The sequence below is a fragment of the Natator depressus genome, chromosome 28 (genome assembly GCF_965152275.1).
Source record: "Natator depressus isolate rNatDep1 chromosome 28, rNatDep2.hap1, whole genome shotgun sequence".
NCBI classification, from domain to species: Eukaryota; Metazoa; Chordata; order Testudines; family Cheloniidae; genus Natator; species Natator depressus.
The window spans coordinates 1,442,545-1,459,614 of record NC_134261.1 but is presented as its reverse complement, the minus strand read 5'-3'; the positions used below and the strand labels follow the sequence as shown (position 1 = coordinate 1,459,614).

The 17,070-nt window shown below is 65.6% G+C and overlaps 2 protein-coding genes across 2 annotated transcripts; both read left to right on the top strand.

Moving 5' to 3' along the window:
* The first annotated feature begins 3,100 nt into the window (after nt 1-3,100).
* SLC12A9 (solute carrier family 12 member 9) lies at nt 3,101-13,107 on the top strand. The gene is made up of 13 exons (XM_074941477.1): nt 3,101-3,320; nt 3,923-4,057; nt 4,958-5,089; nt 5,613-5,903; nt 7,041-7,148; nt 7,486-7,597; nt 8,270-8,427; nt 8,518-8,600; nt 8,931-9,055; nt 9,565-9,757; nt 10,557-10,731; nt 11,043-11,189; nt 12,052-13,107. Exons 1-13 carry the CDS (start codon nt 3,101-3,103, stop codon nt 12,873-12,875), a joined length of 2,703 nt encoding a protein of 900 aa, XP_074797578.1. The 3' UTR covers nt 12,876-13,107.
* A 1,400-nt stretch (nt 13,108-14,507) lies between these two features.
* Nucleotides 14,508-16,587, top strand: UFSP1 (UFM1 specific peptidase 1). Its single transcript, XM_074941210.1, has 2 exons — nt 14,508-14,548; nt 15,460-16,587. Exons 1-2 carry the CDS (start codon nt 14,535-14,537, stop codon nt 16,157-16,159), a joined length of 714 nt encoding a protein of 237 aa, XP_074797311.1. The 5' UTR covers nt 14,508-14,534; the 3' UTR covers nt 16,160-16,587.
* Nucleotides 16,588-17,070: the final 483 nt, after the last annotated feature.

Sequence of the window (17,070 nt, the reverse complement as noted above, 5' to 3'; positions counted from 1 at the left end):
TCTGTCCATCCATCCCATACACGCCCCTCTGTCCGTCCATCCCCCTATACACCCCTCTGTCCGTCTGTCCGTCCATCCCCATACACGCCCCTCCGTCTGTCCGTCCATCCCCGTACACGCCCCTCTGTCTGTCTGTCTGTCCATCCATCCCCATACACGCCCCTCTGTCCGTCTGTCCGTCCATCCCCCTACACACCCCTCCAAGGCCTCTGGGCGGGAGGATGGTGAAGAAGCAGACACAGGACCAGGGGTGTCGGGGGCCCGGGGGGGCAGTGGGGCAGGGTGGGGGGCGGAGCAGGGCAGCGAGGGGCATCGCCGGCCGGCCCAGAGGGAGGTCGGGTGGATCTGAGCCGGGCCGAGGTGGGGCCAGGGTCCCGTTAGCGGGGTCACGACACGGGCTCCCGGGCCTGCAGACACCCCTCCCCAGTGGTCCTCGGGGGCAGGGGCCGGGCCTGTGTGTGTGTGTGTGTGTGTGTGTGTGTGTGTGTGTTACAGAGCTCTCTGTGTGTGTGCACCAGGCAAGTGTGTGTGTGTGTGTGTGTGTGTACAGAGCTCTGTGTGTGTGTACCAGGCAAGTGTGTGTGTGTGTGTGTGTGTGTGTGTGTGTGTACAGAGCTCTCTGTGTGTGTGTACCAGGCAAGTGTGTGTGTGTGTGTGTATGTGTGTACAGAGCTCTGTGTGTGTGTGTGTGCCAGGCAAGTGTGTGTGTGTGTGTACCGGGCAAGTGTGTGTGTACCAGGCAAGTGTGTGTGTCTGTACACAGAACTCTCTGTGTGTGTACCAGGCAAGTGTGTGTGTGTGTGTGTGTGTGTGTGTGTGTACCAGGCAAGTGTGTGTGTGTGTGTACACAGAACTCTCTGTGTGTGTACCAGGCAAGTGTGTGTGTGTGTGTGTACTGGGCAAGTGTGTGTCCCAGATATGTGTGTGTGTGTACAGAGCTCTGTGTGTGTGTGCCAGGCAAGTGTGTGTGTGTGTGTGTGTACACAGAGCTCTCTGTGTGTGCACCAGGCAAGTGTGTGTGTGTGTGTACAGAGCTCTGTGTGTGTGTGCCAGGCAAGTGTGTGTGTGTGTACAGAGCTCTGTGTGTGTGTGCCAGGCAAGTGTGTGTGTGAGTACAGAGCTCTCTGTGTGTGTACCAGGCCCTGTGTGTGTGTGTGTGTACCGGGCAAGTGTGTGCGTACCAGGCAAGTGTGTGTGTGTGTGTACAGAGCTCTCTGTGTGTGTACCAGGCAAGTGTGTGTGTGTGTGTGTACACAGAGCTCTGTGTGTGTGTACCAGGCAAGTGTGTGTCCCAGGTATGTGTGTGTGTGTACAGAGCTCTGTGTGTGTGTGTGTGTGTGTGTGCGCACGCACATGGGCCGTGTGTAGCGTAGGCTGCATCTGGAGGAGGCGGGGGGGGGGCAGGATCTGAGCTCACAGCTGCCCATTAAGTCACACCCGGGGGCGGGAGTAGAGGCCGGGGGGGGGGGGGCTCGTCACATGAGCAGCCTGGGGCCCGGCAGCCGGTTCCGGGGAGCCCTGCATGAAGCTGGGGGAGACCCGGCCCCCCCCTCAGCATCCCCCGCTAAAGGTGTGTGCATCTCTGGGCGGGGAGCCAGGACGCCTGGGTTCCTTCCCCGGCTCCGGGGTGGGGGCTGGTGGGTTAGAGCCGGGGGGGGGGGGGGGGGCTGGGAGCCCGGACTCCTGGGTTCTCTCCCAGGCGCTGGGAAGGGAGTGGGGGCTGGTGGGTTAGAGCAGGGGGGGGCTGGGAGCCAGGACTCCTGGGTTCTCTCCCTGGCTCTGGGAGGGGAGGGGAGTGGGGGCTGGTGGGTTAGAGCAGGGGGGGCTGAGAGCCAGGACTCCAGGGTTCTTTCCCCGGCTCTGGAAAGGAGGTGGGGTCTAATGAATTGGGGGCGGGGCGGGGGGGGAGGCAGGAAATCTATTTAAGCTCCTCCACTCACCTGATTCCCACCTGGTGGCTAAGTCCCGCCCCCATCCCCCCTCCCACACCTGTCTATAACTAACCTTCCCCCCTCTATAAAGTCCTCCGGCCTCACCTTTCCCCCTTTTCCCGCACCCTAGGGGGGAGCCTGACCCACTGCTGTAGCCTGTATCTGGTGAGCTTGGTCCTCCAGAACTTGGGGACCCCCTTGGTGGAGAGTAGGGGGCTGATCCCCCTGTTTACTCTACTCTGTGACCCCAGGATTTCTGAGACCCATTATCTGTCAGCTCTGGCTTTGACCTACCAGTGATTCTCCTAGGGGTCCTTTTGGGGGTCTAGCTGTGCCCCCCCAAAATATTACCCAGCTCCTCTTTGCACCCCTTAAGCAACCCCCTGGCCTCGAATCTGTGGCGTCTTGTGTTCCCCTCAATTTGACTTTTAAACTCTCTTCACCCCCCTGTTTTTCCAGAAGAGGGACCGAGAACAGGGGTGTCACCCTGTACCCCCATCTCTGCGATGGGAGGGGAGGCTGGATTTTGAGGGCCCAGACCTACGGATCCTTTTCCCCCTCCTGTTAATTCAAAGAAGCTGGGTGGGGTTTTTAGGGTTCACCCCCCATTTTCTTTTGGAGGCGCCTGCAGGCAGCTTCAAAGCCGGCCCCGCCGCATGGCAGAGGCAGGAAGTGGAGGGGGGGCTTGACCCCTGTTTTTCTAGCTCTTTTTGGGGGGGGTTGTCTCTGATGCAGATTTGAAATCAGGGGGTCTTCTATTAACTTGATTCATGGTTGTGGGGTGTGTGGGGGGGGAGCTGGGGGGTGTTGCAGGTGAGGCTGGGGGGAGGGGCAGGGAATTTGCGGGGAGGGTCTGGGGAGCTGATGGGGAGGGGCGGAGGGATTGCAGGGGTGCCTGGGGGGAAGGGAGTTGGGGGGGCTGGGGAGAAAGTGGGGGAGGGGCTGGGAACTTGGAGCAGAGAGCAGGTGAGTGGGGTTGGGGGGGATCTGGGGAGGGAATTTGGGGTGGGGAGAGGGTGGGGGGCTAGGGGAGGGAATTTGGAGGTGCTGGGGGAGGGAATTTGGGGTGGGGGCTCTGTGGGGGGAGGGACAGGTGATAATGAGGGGTCCCTGGCTGAACCCCTCCGTTCCCCCTCCCCCCCCCCCCAGGGTGACCGGGCCCCCCTGCCATGTCCACCGAGAGCTCCCCCCTCCTGAGCTACCGGCTCTTCAGTGTGGTGGACGAGGGGGAGATGCCAGGGAGTCGGGCCCAGGAGGAGGCCCCCCTCGTGGGGGGGGGCGCCGCGGGCACCCCACACCCCGACCCAGCCAGCCGGCTCTCCACCTTCTTTGGCGTCGTGGTGCCCACCGTCCTGTCGATGTTCAGCATCGTTGTCTTCATGCGTGTGGGTGAGTGACCCCCTGTTTGGGATTCCCCCCCCCATACCCCTAGGGAAATCGCCGCCCCTAGGAATACCAGCAAAGCTCCATCCCCCATGGTTGCGGGATTGATTTCCAGCCAAAATACTGTGGCAGGGAGTTCCACTGGCTATTTCCAGCCAAAATCATGCGGCAGGGAGCTCCACCAGCTAACGGGGGGTGGGGTTGGTCCATACTTACCCCCGCTCCTCCTCCGACCCAGCTGTTTGGCCAGCTCCTTGCTGCAACTGGCGGCTGCTTTGTCTGGGTCTGGTGGTGCAACTGCAGGGAAAGTTTGGTTCCAGCAAACTCATGGGGCGGGGAGTTCCCCTGGGTGGCCGGCGGCTGCATATTTACCCCCTTACGGGCGCCGAAAGCCAACTTCCCCCGTTGTAATGAGTGGCAGATGAGTGAAAGGTGGCCCGACGTCCATCGGAGGAGGTTAACGCGTGGCCGGGAGGCGCGCCCCGAGGCCGTGGGGATGGGCCCAGTCCGGGAACCTACCTGGAGAATAGACCCCTGGGCTCCCCGCACCCCAGCTCTGCCCGGGGCCCCTCACGCCTGACCCGCGGCCCCTCTCTGTCGCCCCCTAGGGTTCGTGGTGGGGCACGCCGGGTTCCTGCAGTCGCTGCTCATGCTGGTGGTGGCCTACGTCATCATCCTGCTGACCGTCCTGTCCGTCTGCGCCATCTGCACCAATGGGGCCATCCAGGGGGGTGGGGCCTACTGTATCCTTCAGCCAATGGGGATGGCGGGTGCGGGGGGGGGGGGGTGTCAGGAGATCTGTTTGTGTAAGGGTTTTTTGGGGGTGACACTGGGATTAGGGGGCTGAGGGAATATGGGGGGCTGTCTCTGGGGGGGCAGCGGCTGTAGGGAGCAGTGGATGCGGGGATGTCAGGAGGTCTCTTTATGGAGGGGGTCTGTGGGGGAGACACTGGGGGGCCTTAGGGAGGGGCGAGGGAATATGGGGGGGCTGTCTCTGGGGATCAGTAGGAGGGGGGCTGGGGTGTGGGTGAAGGGTGTCAGGAGATCTGTTTGTGTAGGGGTTTTTTGGGGGTGACACTGGGATTAGGGGGCTGAGGGAATATGGGGGGCTGTCTTGGGGGGCAGGAGGTGTGGGGGGCAGTTGGAGGGGAGCTGGGGTGGAGGGGGGGAGTCGGGAGATCTGTTTATGGAGGGGGTCTTTGGGGGGCAGGGGCTGTGGGGAGCAGTGGGTGGGGGGTGTCGGGAGATCTCTTTATGGAGGGGGTCTTTGGGGGAGACACTGGGGGGTCTGGGGGAGGGATAAGGGAATATGGGGAGCTGTCTCTATGGGGGGCAGGGGCTGTGGGGAGCAGTGGGTGAGGGGGTCTCGAGAGATCTGTTTATGGAGGGGGTCTGTGGGGGAGACACGGGGATATGGGGGGCTGTCTTGGGGGGCAGGGGCTGTAGGGAGCAGCGGGTGGGGGGCTGTCAGGAGATCTCTTTATGGAGAGGATCTTTGGGGGAGACTGGGGGATCGGGGGATCGGATATAGGGGCACGTGGGGGGCTGTCTGGGGGGCAGTGTAGGCGTTGTCTGCGGGGGAATGGGCTCTGTGTGTGGGGGGGTGTCTCTCTATGGTGCTTCCTTAACTGCCCCCCCCCCAGTCATGATCTCGCGGACGCTGGGCCCCGAGTTTGGGGGCAGCATCGGGCTTATGTTCTACCTGGCCAACGTCTGCGCCTGTGGGGTCTACATCCTGGGGCTGGTGGAGGCCGTGCTGGACGTCTTTGGGGCAGGTAGGCCCGGACGCCTGGGTTCTCTCCCCGGCTCTGGGAGGGGAGCGGGGGCTGGTGGGTGAGAGCAGGGGGGCTGGGAGCCAGGACTCCTGGGTTCTCTCCCCGGTTCTGGGACGGGAGCCGGGGGGCTGGAAGCCAGGACTCCTGGGTTCTCTCCCCAGTGCTGGGAGCGGAGTGGGGCCTCGGGGCGGGGGTGGGAGCCCGGATGCCTGGGTTCTCTCCCTGGCTCTGGGAGAGGCGTGGGGGCTGGTGGGTGACAGCGGCGGGGCTGGGAGTCAGGACTCCTGGGTTCTGTCCCGGTTCTGGGACGGGAGCAGGGGCCCCTGGGAGTCAGGACTCCTGGGTTCTCTCCCTGGCTCTGGGAGGGGAGCGGGGGCTGGTGGGTTAGAGCAGGTGGGGCTGGGAGCCAGGACTCCTGGGTTCTCTCCCCAGTGCTGGGAGCGGAGCAGAGTGGGGCCTTGGGGCGGGGGTGGGAGCCCGGACGCCTGGGTTCTCGCCAGTCCTGAGAGAGCCCCCCTTGCAGACGGGACGGACCCCCCCGGCGCCCGCGCCCTGCCCCAGGGCTACTTCTACAGCTTCCTCTACGGCTCGGTGGTCCTCCTGCTCTGCCTGCTGGTCTGCCTGGTGGGGGCCCGGATCTACGCCCGGGCCGCCTTCCTCATCTTCCTGGTGGTCAACCTGGTGCTGCTGGACATTTTTGTCAGCTTCGTGGCCGTGGGGCCCCGCCAGGTGCCCGTGGCCCGCGACGCCAACCACACCGTCAACGCCAGCTTCACCGGCTTCCGCCTGGCCACCCTGCGGGCCAACCTGCCCGGTGAGCGGGGGCGGCGGAGCAAGGGGGGCTGGGAGCCAGGACGCCTGGGTTCTCTCCCCGGCTCTGTGAGGGGAGTGGGGGCTGGTGGGTCAGAGCAAGCGGGGCTGGGAGCCAGGACTCCTGGGTTCTCTCCCTGGCTCTGGGAGGGGAGTGGGGGCTGGTGGGTCAGAGCAAGGGGGGATTGGGAGCCAGGACTCCTGGGTTCTCTCCCCGGCTCTGGGAGGGGAGTGGACTGGGAGCTGGTGGGTTGAGGACTGGGGGTCACAGAGGTGGGGAGACTGGAGATGGGGGGCCAGAGGGAGAAAGGGATGGGTGGGGTAGCCAAGCAGGGGATGGGGGTGTTGAACGGGGGGGTGGGGCGTTCTGGGGAAGGAGGTTTTTTGGGGGGGGTTCTCTCCCCGGCTCTGGGAGGGCAGTGAGGGCTGGTGGGTTATAGCTGGGGGCTGGGAGCCAGGACTCCTGGGTTCTCTCCCTTGCGCTGGGAGGGGAGTGGACTGGGGGCTGGTGGTTGAGGAGTGGGGGTCACAGACATGAGGGGACTGGAGATGTGGGGGGCAGAGGGAGAAAGGGAGGGGTGGGGGGGCAAAGCAGGGGAAGGGGGTGTCGAGTGGGCGTTTTGGGGAGGGGGCTCTTGAGGGGTGGTTGGAGGGCTGGGGATGTGCCGGGGGGTGGGGTGGCGATGTGGGCGGAGTTAGAGGGAGAAAGGGAGGGGTGGGGATTGGCACAGAGGTGGGGGGTACTTGAGATGGGGGGCCAGAGGGAGAAAGGGAGGGGTGGGGGGCAAAGCAGGGGTTGGGGGGGTGTTGAGTGGGGGGGCTCTTGAGGGGTGGTTGGAGGGCTGGGGATGGGGCGGGGATGTGGGGCGGGGCCAGAGGAGAAAGGGAGGGGTGGGGGCAGTGGGGGGTGTTCGGGGGGGTGGGGGGGATGGGACAGCAGGGGGTGTGGAGCAAACACTGGGGGGGTGTAGGGGGTTGTGGGGAGATGATGGGATCGGTGGGGACAAGGCCTGGCACCCCCAGGAAAGGGGCGTATGGAGGGGGGGTCCCAGCAGGCAGAGGGGAGGGGTCCGTGGGGAAGGGGGAACGACACCCCCCCCCAGTCACTTGTCGTGTGTCCGTCCCCCCCCCCCCCCCCCAGCCATGTACTCCCGCGATTACACCACCAACAACGTCATGACGTTCGCCACCGTCTTCGCCGTCATGTTCAACGGCTGCACCGGGATCATGGCCGGGTCCAACATGTCGGGTGAGCCCGGACGCCTGGGTCCCATCCCCGGCGCTGGGAGGGGAGTGGGGGCTGGTGGGTTAGAGCGGGGGGAGCTGGGAGCCAGGACTCCTGGGTTCTCTCCTGGCTCTGGGAGGGGAGTGGGGGCTGGTGGGTTAGAGTGGGGGGGGGGGCTGGGAGCCAGGACTCCTGGGTTCTCTCCTGGGGGCTGGTGGGTTAGAGCAGGGGGGGCTGGCAGCCAGGACTCCTGGGTCCTATCCCCGGCTCTGGGAGGGGAAGGGGGACTGGTGGGTTAGAGCGGGGGGGGCTGGGGGCCAGGACTCCTGGGTCCCATCCCGGCGCTGGGCTGCCGTTGCAGGGGAGTTGAGGAACGCCAGCAGCTCCATCCCCAAGGGCACCATCATCGCTGTGGTTTACACCTTCATCATCTACTTCCTCCTCTTCCTCATGACCAGCTTCACCTGTGAGAGGTGAGCGGGGGCAGGGATGGATGGGGGGGGGGGGTTAGAGGACACCCTGCTGTTGGCACCAAGGGGAGGGGCTAAAAGCATAAGGGCGGGGCTAAAGGAGGAGCTGGTGAATGGGGCGGAGCTAAGGGAGCAGGGGGTGGGGCTAGGAGAGCAGGAGGCGGGCCAAGGGGGTGGGGATGGGCAGAGCTTCAGGGCTGCGGTCACGGTGGGAGGGAAGATGAAGGTGGAGGCAGGGCTATCGGGGATGGAGTGGCGGGGGGGGGGGAATTGACAGGGGGCGTGGCTAATGAAATAGGGCTGGGCTAAGAGGCGGGCTGGGGGGCTGGGCTCAGGGCACAGTTCATGTGCAGAGGGTGGGGCGAAGGGGCGGGGGCTATGGATGGGTGGGGCTAGGGGGCTGAGGTGGGGTTCAGGCAGAGAGCTAGTTGAAGTGGGTGTGGCTTATGGGAGGGGCGTGGTTTATAGGGAGGGGGCGTGGCTCAGGGCCAGTATGAGAGGTGGGGTTCAGGCACTGAGCTCCTTGAAATGGGCGTGGCTTGCAGAGGGGGCGTGGCTTTCAGGGCCAGACTAAGAGGAGGGGGAATGGGCAAGGGGCAGGGACAAGGCCTGCCGAGGGGAGCTGGGTGGCGGTGGGTGGGCGGGGCTCAAGGCCTGGCTCCGCCCCTTTTCCAGGACACTGCTGAAGGAAGACTACGGCTTCTTCCGGTCCATCAACCTGTGGCCGCCCCTGGTGCTGGTCGGGGTTTACGCCGCGTCCCTCTCGGCCTCCATGAGCTCCCTCATCGGGGCCTCCCGCATCCTGCATGCGCTGGCCAAGGACGACCTGTTCGGTGAGCCCCCCCGGCCTGTCCCGAGGGGACCCCCCAGCCTCCCGACTCGGGTCCCTCCGTCGCTCTCACGCGCTTTCCTCCCCCCCCCAGGCATCATCCTGGCTCCGGCCAAAATCGTCTCCAAGGGGGGGAACCCCTGGGTGGCCGTTCTGTACACCTGGGCCCTGGTGCAGGTAAGTGCCCCCCCCACCCTACCCCCTGCTCTAACCTGATGCCCTCCCAGAGCCAGGGGAGAACCCAGGCGTCCTGGCTCCCAGCCCTCCTGCTCTAACCCACCAGCCCCCACCGCCCTCCCAGAGCTGGGGAAAGAACCCAGGAGTCCTGGCTCCCAGCCCCCCTGCTCTAACCCACCAGCCCCCTCCCCCCCCCCCCCCAGCCGGGGAGAGAACCCAGGCGTCCTGGCTCCCAGCCCCCTCTGCTCTAACCCACCAGCCCCCACTCTCCTCCCAGAGCCGGGGAGAGAACCCAGGCGTCCTGACCCCCCCTTCTTCGTCCCCCCCCAGCTGGTGCTGTTCGCGGGGAAGCTGAACACCATCGCCGGGATCGTCACTGTCTTCTACCTGGTGGCGTACGCGGCCGTCGACCTGGCCTGCCTGGCGCTGGAGTGGGCCTCGGCCCCCAATTTCCGGTGGGGGGGGCAGCTCTGGGGAAAGGGAGTGGATTTGAGGGGGGGCAGTGTCCAGGCCCGGGGAAGGCGGGGATGGGGGTTCACGGGAAAACTTGCCGGGGTGGGGGCCAGGATCCAATTCAGGTTTTCAGAGCTCTGGGGGGGGGGGGGGTCCAGGGAGCTGGGATTTGGGGCATCCCTGGTGGAGGGGGGCATCCCTGGTGGAGGGGGGCCCCGGGGCATCCATGGGGTGGGAGGGGGCTGGGATTTGGGGGGTCCCTGGCGGAGGGGGGCCTCTGTGGGGCAGGTGGGGCTGGGATTTGGGGCATCCCTGGCGGAGGGGGGCCTCTATGGGGCTGGAGGGGGCTGGGATTTGGGGCGTCCCTGGCAGAGGGGGGCCCCAGGGGTGTCTGTGGGGTGGGAGGGGGCTGGGATTTGGGGCGTCCCTGGTGGAAGGGGGCCCCAGGGGCGTCTGTGGGGCGGGGGGGGGCCTGTCTGTAACCCCCCCGTCTCTTCCCCCCGCCCCCCAGCCCCACCTTCCAGCTGTTCAGCTGGCACACCTGTCTGCTGGGCATCGCCAGCTGCCTGCTCATGATGTTCCTGATCAGCCCGGCGGGCGCCTCGGGCAGCCTGGTGCTGATGCTGGCCCTGCTGGGCTCCATCCACCTGCGGGCGCCCGCCAGCTCCTGGGGCTACATCAGCCAGGCCCTCATCTTCCACCAGGTACTGGGGAGAGAACCCAGGCGTCCGGGCTCCCAACCCCTGCCGCTCTGACCCCCCCCCCAGCCCCCGCTCCCCTCCCAGAGCCGGGGAGAGAACCCAAGCTTCCGGGCTCCCAGCCCCCGCTGCTCTGACCCCCCAAACCCCCACTCCCCTCCCAGAGCCCGGGAGAGAACCCAGGCGTCTGGGCTCTCAGCCCCCCCCCAAACCCCCACTCCCCTCCCAGAGCCCGGGAGAGAACCCAGGCGTCCGGGCTCTCAGCCCCCCCCTGCCCCCGCTCCCCTCCCAGAGCCCGGGAGAGAACCCAGGCGTCCGGGCTCTCAGCCCCCCCCCTGCCCCCGCTCCCCTCCCAGAGCCCGGGAGAGAACCCAGGCGTCCGGGCTCTCAGCCCCCCCCAAACCCCCACTCCCCTCCCAGAGCCCGGGAGAGAACCCAGGAGTCCGGGCTCCCACCTCCCCCGACTCTAACCCACCAGCTCCCCACTCCCCTCCCTGATCCCGCCCCCTCCAACACACCTGGGATTGGGGGGGGATCCGTCAGCCATCCCCTTGCCCACCGCTTCCCCCTCCCCCCCCGGTACTAGGGGGAGGGTCTGTCAGCTGTGGGGGGATTGATGGGAGGGGGGCTGTGGGGTGGCCCAAGAGCCGGGGACGGGACGCAGGCCACTGTGGGTTGTGGGGGGGCTGGCTTCATGCCATAGGAAGATGGGGGGGGCTATGGGGTGGTGGGCGGAGTCGACGGGGTAGGACTCCTGGGGGGCCTGTGCCCAGCATCGGGGGTGTCTCCCCTTTCCTCCCCCCAGGTGCGGAAATACCTGCTGCTCCTGGACGTGCGCAAGGAGCACGTGAAGTTCTGGCGCCCCCAGATGCTGCTCATGGTGGCGAACCCCCGGAGCGGGGCCCAGCTCGTCCGCTTCGTCAACGACCTCAAGAAGGGGGGGCTCTTCGTGCTGGGCCACGTGGAGATCGGCGAGCTGGGTGAGGGGCCCAGGCGTCCGGCCGCTTGCCACTCCCCTCTGAAGGAACCCAGGAGTCCTGGCTCTCAGCCTCCCCTGCTCTGACCCACCAGCCCCACTCCCCTCCCAGAGCCGGGGAGAGAACCCAGGAGTCCTGGCTCCCAGCCCCACCTGCTCTAACCCACCAGCTCCCACTGCCCTCCCAGGGCCAGGGAGAGAACCCAGGAGTCCTGGCTCCAAGCACCCTCCCGCCCTGCCTTAACCCATTAGCCCCCTCCCGGAGCGGGGGAGAGAACCCAGGAGTCCTGGCTACCTTCTATTTCTGCCCCCCAGACACGATGCCCTCCGACCCCGTCCAAGCTCACTACAACTTCTGGCTCAGCCTGGTGGATAAACTCAACGTCAAGGCGTTCGTGGATCTGACCCTCTCGCCGTCGGTCCGACAGGGCACCCAGCACCTGCTGCGCATCACAGGGCTCGGTGAGTGATGTACCCGGCCGCCCTGCCCCAGAGGTGGCCGCGTCTCGGCGCCGGGCGAGGGGTCCCTGTGTCGCCGGCCGCCCCGCCCCAGAGGTGGCCGCATCTCAGCGCCGGGCGAGGCGTCCCTGGGTCCCCCGCCGCCCCGCCCCAGAGGTGGCTGCATCTCAGTGCCGGGCGAGGCGTCCCTGGGTCGCCGGCCGCCTTGCCCCAGAGGTGGCCGCATCTCAGCGCCGGGCGAGGGGTCCCCGGGTCCCCCGCCGCCCCGCCCCAGAGGTGGCTGCCTCTCAGTGCTGGGCGAGGGGTCCCTGGGTAACAAGCCGCCCCGCCCCAGAGGTGGCTGCCTCTCAGTGCTGGGCGAGGGGTCCCTGGGTAACAAGCCGCCCCGCCCCAGAGGTGGCTGCCTCTCAGTGCTGGGCGAGGGGTCCCTGGGTAACCAGCCGCCCCGCCCCAGAGGTGGCCGCATCTCAGCGCCGGGCAAGGCGTCCCTGGGTCCCCCGCCGCCCCGCCCCAGAGGTGGCCGCATCTCAGCGCCGGGCGAGGGGTCCCCGGGTAACCAGCCACGCAGCCCCAGAGGTGGCCGCATCTTAGCGCCGGGCGAGGCGTCCCTGGGTCCCCCGCCGCCTCGCCCCAGAGGTGGCCGCATCTCAGCGCCGGGCGAGGGGTCCCCGGGTAACCAGCTGCCCAGCCCCAGAGGTGGCTGCATCTCATCGCCAGGCGAGGGGTCCCCGGGTCCCCCGCCGCCCCGCCCCAGAGGTGGCTGCCTCTCAGTGCTGGGCGAGGGGTCCCTGGGTAACCAGCCGCCCCGCCCCAGAGGTGGCCGCCTCTCCGCCCCCGCTGACCCTCTTTCTCCCCCCCCCGCCAGGCGGCATGAAGCCCAACACCCTGGTGCTGGGTTTCTACGACTCCTGCGTGCCCGACGACGAGTTCCTCCGCCACCCGGCCTTCAGCCAGGCCCGGGAGCGCGACCCCTTCGGGGTGGACCAGCCGGCCCTCCAGGCCCACTTCCCCCCCGTGCGCGGGGCCGGCGCCCCCAAGGCCCTGCCGCCGGCCGAGTACGTGGCCATCGTCTCGGATGCCGTCAAGATGCACAAGAACGTCTGTCTGGCCCGCTACTTCCCGCGGCTGGACAAGGAGCGGCTCTTCTCCGGCAAGGCCGAGGGGTGCTTCGTGGACGTGTGGCCCCTCAACCTGCTGCGCCCCGACACCCCGGCCTACGTGGACGTCTGCAGCCTCTTCCTGCTGCAGCTGGCCTGCATCCTCACCATGGTCAGCTCCTGGCGGGCCGCCCGGCTCCGTCTCTTCCTGTGCGTGGAGTCGGGCGACCGGGGCTGGGTGGCCAAGGAGGAGAAGCTCAAGGAGCTGCTGGGCAAGCTGCGGATCAAGGCCGCCATCCGGGCGGTCGCCTGGGACCACGTGGTGGCCCTCCACGGCCCGCGGCCGGCGGCCGGCGAGCCCTTCCTCAACCCGGCCGCCCACCGGGTGACGGACGAGTACCTGGCGGCCGTCAACGCCCTGGTGCTGCAGCAAGGGGGCCAGGTGGCCGTGCGGTTCCTCTACTTGCCCCGGCCGCCGGCCGACACCGCTGCGTACGAGCGCTACCTGGAGCAGCTGGAGATCCTCACCCGGGACTTGGGGCCCACCCTGCTGGTGCACGGCCTGACGCCCGTCACCTGCACCGAGCTCTGAGGGGGGCCGGGCCGGAGGAGGACAGTGGGGGCAGGAGGCTTTGGGGTCTTCGCCGGCTCCCGGCGAGGGCCTGGGGAACTCCTGGAGACCGCGCCGGGCCGGGACTTCCGGCCTCCGGGCAACGCACACCCCGTGGGATTAGCTGAGGGGGCCCGGCCTTCGAGCCCCCAAAACCTGGTGCCTGTAATGAGCGGGTGGAGGGGGAGAGACCCCCTCCCCATCCCCCGCCCCCAAACTGAAGCTGCAATTCGGGGAGGGGGGTGTGTTCAACCTCGCAACTGTTGGCACCCCTTTCCCCTCATTCCGCTTCTGCTGTACCCCATGACCTCTGCACCCCCACATTCCTTCATGTTTAGTAGGGGGTTCCCATGTACCCCCAAATCAATGCACCCCACATTCCTGCACTGTTTAGGGGGTCCTAATTTCCCATGTACCCCCAATTCAATGCACCCCACATTCCTGCACTGTTTAGGGGGTCCTAATTTCCCAGGTACCCCCACATCCATGCACCCCATATTCCTTCACTATAGGGGGGGTCCCCATTTCCCCAGTATCCCCAAATCGCTGCTCCCCACATATTCAATCTCCTGCCATCACTGCTTGGGATGGGGTCCCCTTTTTTGCCCAGGGGCCCCAAATCACTATCTCCTATTCTTCCGCTGCACCTCATTCAGGGCTCGGTGGGGGGGTCCCCATTTTTTTCCAGGCACTCCAGATCGCTGCACCCCAAATTCTCTAGGGCTGGTGGGGTCCCCAGCTGTTCCTACACCCCCCCAAAAAAACCCTTCGGAGGGGTTTGCCTCTTCCGTGCTCCCCAGTCTCTCTTCTGAGGAGGCCCCAGGCCCCCCAACTGCACAGCATTGGGGTCCCCCCTCCCACAACAGCCCATCTTGTGTGAGGAGGGGGGGTGTCTAGCACCCTTAATATTGGGTGTCCTACTCAAGGGCGCCACCTTGTGCCCTGCTGAACTAACCCAGCCAGGATTAACCCCTGGAGGGGGGGACAGAAGCGGGGGGGATCCCCAAAACCAGCCCCCCCCCCCCGGATATGCAGTTTATTTAGGCTACTAGGCTATATTTGGTTAACAGTTCTCTCTGGGATACCTCACGTAACACAACTGACCAGCGCCCCCTGGAGGAGGGGGTAATAACACAGTAAACTGAGGGTGGGGGGAAGTGGTGGGTCGGGGGAGATGTTTAGACATGTATTTTAACGAGCGCACTCAATAAATGACAACGCAAAAAAGGACAGTGGCCAGTGACTGTGTGGTTATGGATTGATTTTTGGGGGGGTGGGGCTGGGAGCCAGGACTCCTGGGTTCTCTCCCTGGCTCTGGGAGGGCAGTGGGGGCTGGTGGGTCAGAGCAGGGGGCTGGGAGCCAGGACTCCTGGGTTCTCTCCCCGGCTCTGGGAGGGAAGTGGGGGCTGGTGGGTCGGAGCAGGGGTGGGGGCTGGGAGCCCGGACTCCTGGGTTCTCACCCCGGCTCGGGGGTGGGGGGTGGGAAGGGGCTGGGGGTTAGAGGAGGGGGGGGGCTGGGAGTTGGGAGATGGGGCTGATTGTGCACAAGCCGCTGGTCACCAAAGAGTTAACTCCGGGTGGGGGCGCACGGTGCATGCTGGGAATTGTAGGCAGAATCTAGCTCCCTGGAAAACCAGCCACATGAAGGGCGCCGGGTGAGATTTCAGTGGGGAGCCCGGACTCCTGGGTTCTCTCCCCGGCTCTGGGAGGGGAGTGGGGGCTGGGGGGTTAGAGCAGGGGGGCTGGGAGCCAGGACTCCTGGGTTCTCTCCCCGGCTCTGGGAGGGGTGCGGGGGCTGGTGCTGGGGGAGCCCGGACTCCTGAGTCCCCCCCATGCCGGAAGAGGGGGGGGCCCAACCACGAACATTTCCCTGCTGTTAACCCCTGGGGGCCTGGGCCAGGTCTGGCCGGGTTTCTGCTTTGAAACCCCCAACTCAGCGCATGGCGGGGGGCGCATAATCTGTCTCTACTGCCTCAACCCACCAGCGCCCACAACCCTGCTACAGAGAGAACCCAGGAGTCCTGGCTCCCAGACCCCCTGCTCTAACCACCAGCCCCCATTCCCTTCTCAGAGCCGGGGAGAGAACCCAGGAGTCCTGGCTCCCAGACCCCCTGCTCTAACCACCAGCCCCCATTCCCTTCTCAGAGCCGGGGAGAGAACCCAGGAGTCCTGGCTCCCAGACCCCCTGCTCTAACCACCAGCCCCCATTCCCTTCTCAGAGCCGGGGAGAGAACCCAGGAGTCCTGGCTCCCAGACCCCCTTGCTCTAACCACCAGCCCCCACTGCCCTCCCAGAGCCGGGGAGAGAACCCAGGAGTCCTTACATTACTTCCTCTTGCTCACAGAAGAGTTGAGATGTGATTTCCCCCCAGATTGGGTCTGGACCTTGCTCAATCGGCCCTGCAATGTCAATGGCTTAGATTGTTCCCCACCGGTTACACCCACCCACCCCAGAGGTGGCTGCATCTCGGTGCTGGGCCAGGGGGTCCCTGTGTCACCAACCACCCCTCCCCAGAGGTGGCTGCATCTCAGCACCTGGCCCTAATACAATTTCTCTCTCCCTGCAGGGCCGTCCCGAGGTCTCTGCTCCCCGACATTCACCGGGGCCTCCCCTTCCCGGGCTCCCCAACACGGGCCGCTCTGGTCTCTGGCTCCTACCTCCATTACCACTACGGCTGTGACGGGGTGGACGACCGGGGCTGGGGCTGCGGCTACCGGACCCTCCAGACCCTCTGCTCCTGGCTGGCGGCTGCGGGGGCTGGAGCGGGGCCGGGGGTCTCCCCCAGGCCGGTCCCCTCCCTGCCTGCCATCCAGCGCGCCCTGGTGGAGATGGGGGACAAACCCCCGGCCTTCGCCGGCTCCCGGGACTGGATCGGCACGGTGGAAGCTACCTTGTGCGTGGATCACTTTTTCGGAGTGCCGTGCAAAATCGTGCACAGCCCCCGGGGGAGCGGGCTGGGGGGGCAGGTGGGGGCCTTATACGCCCATTTCCAGGGAGGTGGGGGGCCTGTGATGCTGGGGGGTGACGCCGACAGCTCATCCAAGGGGCTGCTGGGGGTCTGCTCCGTGCCTGCCGGCCACCATCTCCTTGTGCTGGATCCCCACTATTACCGGGGGGCTGGGGGCCTTGGGCGGGAGGGGATGCAGGCGGCGGGGTGGGTGCACTGGCAAGGCCTGGCCTCCTTCGACCCCGCCTCCTTCTACAATCTCTGCCTGCCGCAGTTCTGGCTGGACCCGAGTGAGGGGGGCGGCGCTGGTGAAAACTGATTCGCACGAGCGAGTGTCTCCCAGACGGCCGCCAAGGGAGTCACTGGGCCACGTGAACCTTGGTTTGCATGAGTGAGAGTCACCCAGCGCGTTGCACAAGGAAGATGTCACTAGGACTCGTGAACATTGATTCGCACAAGCGAGAGTCACCAGGACGGCCGCCAGTTGCTTTGCACAAGGAAGATGTCGCGGGGACTCATGGGGTTTGCACGAGCGAGAGGATTTTGCTCTCGGCTGCTGCTCTCCCAGCCCGACCTCATTTTGGAGCCAAACGCCGCCAGTTCGGGGATAAGGAAAGCCCCCCCCTGCTCTGAGGGAGGGCGGATGTTCAGCGGGAATGAACATTGGGACATCTCTGAGGGTGAGATTTCCCTGCATTTAGTTTCCTACTGTATTAGGCTTAGAGTTGCGTGTTTTTGTTTTATTTTGCTTGGTAATTTACTTTGTTCTGTGTGTCATTACTTGGAACCACTGAAATCCCACTTTGTGTATTTAATAAAATCACTTTTTACTTATTAATTAACCCAGAGCATGTATTACTACCCGGGGGAGCAAACAGCCGTGCATCTCTCTCTATCAGTGTTATAGAGGGCGAACAATTTATGAGTTTACCCCGTCTAAGCTTGATACCGAGTAAAACAGATTTATTTGGGGACCCCACTGGGAGCTGGGTATCTGGGTGCTGGCGACTGGAGCATTTCTTAAGCTGTTTTCAGCCCAGCCTGCAGCGTGTGGGGGACGTGGTTCAGACCTGGGTCTGTGTTTGCAGCAGGCGGGCGGGTCTGGCTCGACAAGACAGGGTGCGGAAGTCCCACGCTGGCAGGGAAAACGGGCTCAGGGGTAGTCCCAGCACATTAGGAGGCAGCTCCCAAGGGGGTTTCTGTGCCCCAACTCGTCACAGGGGTGTTGCC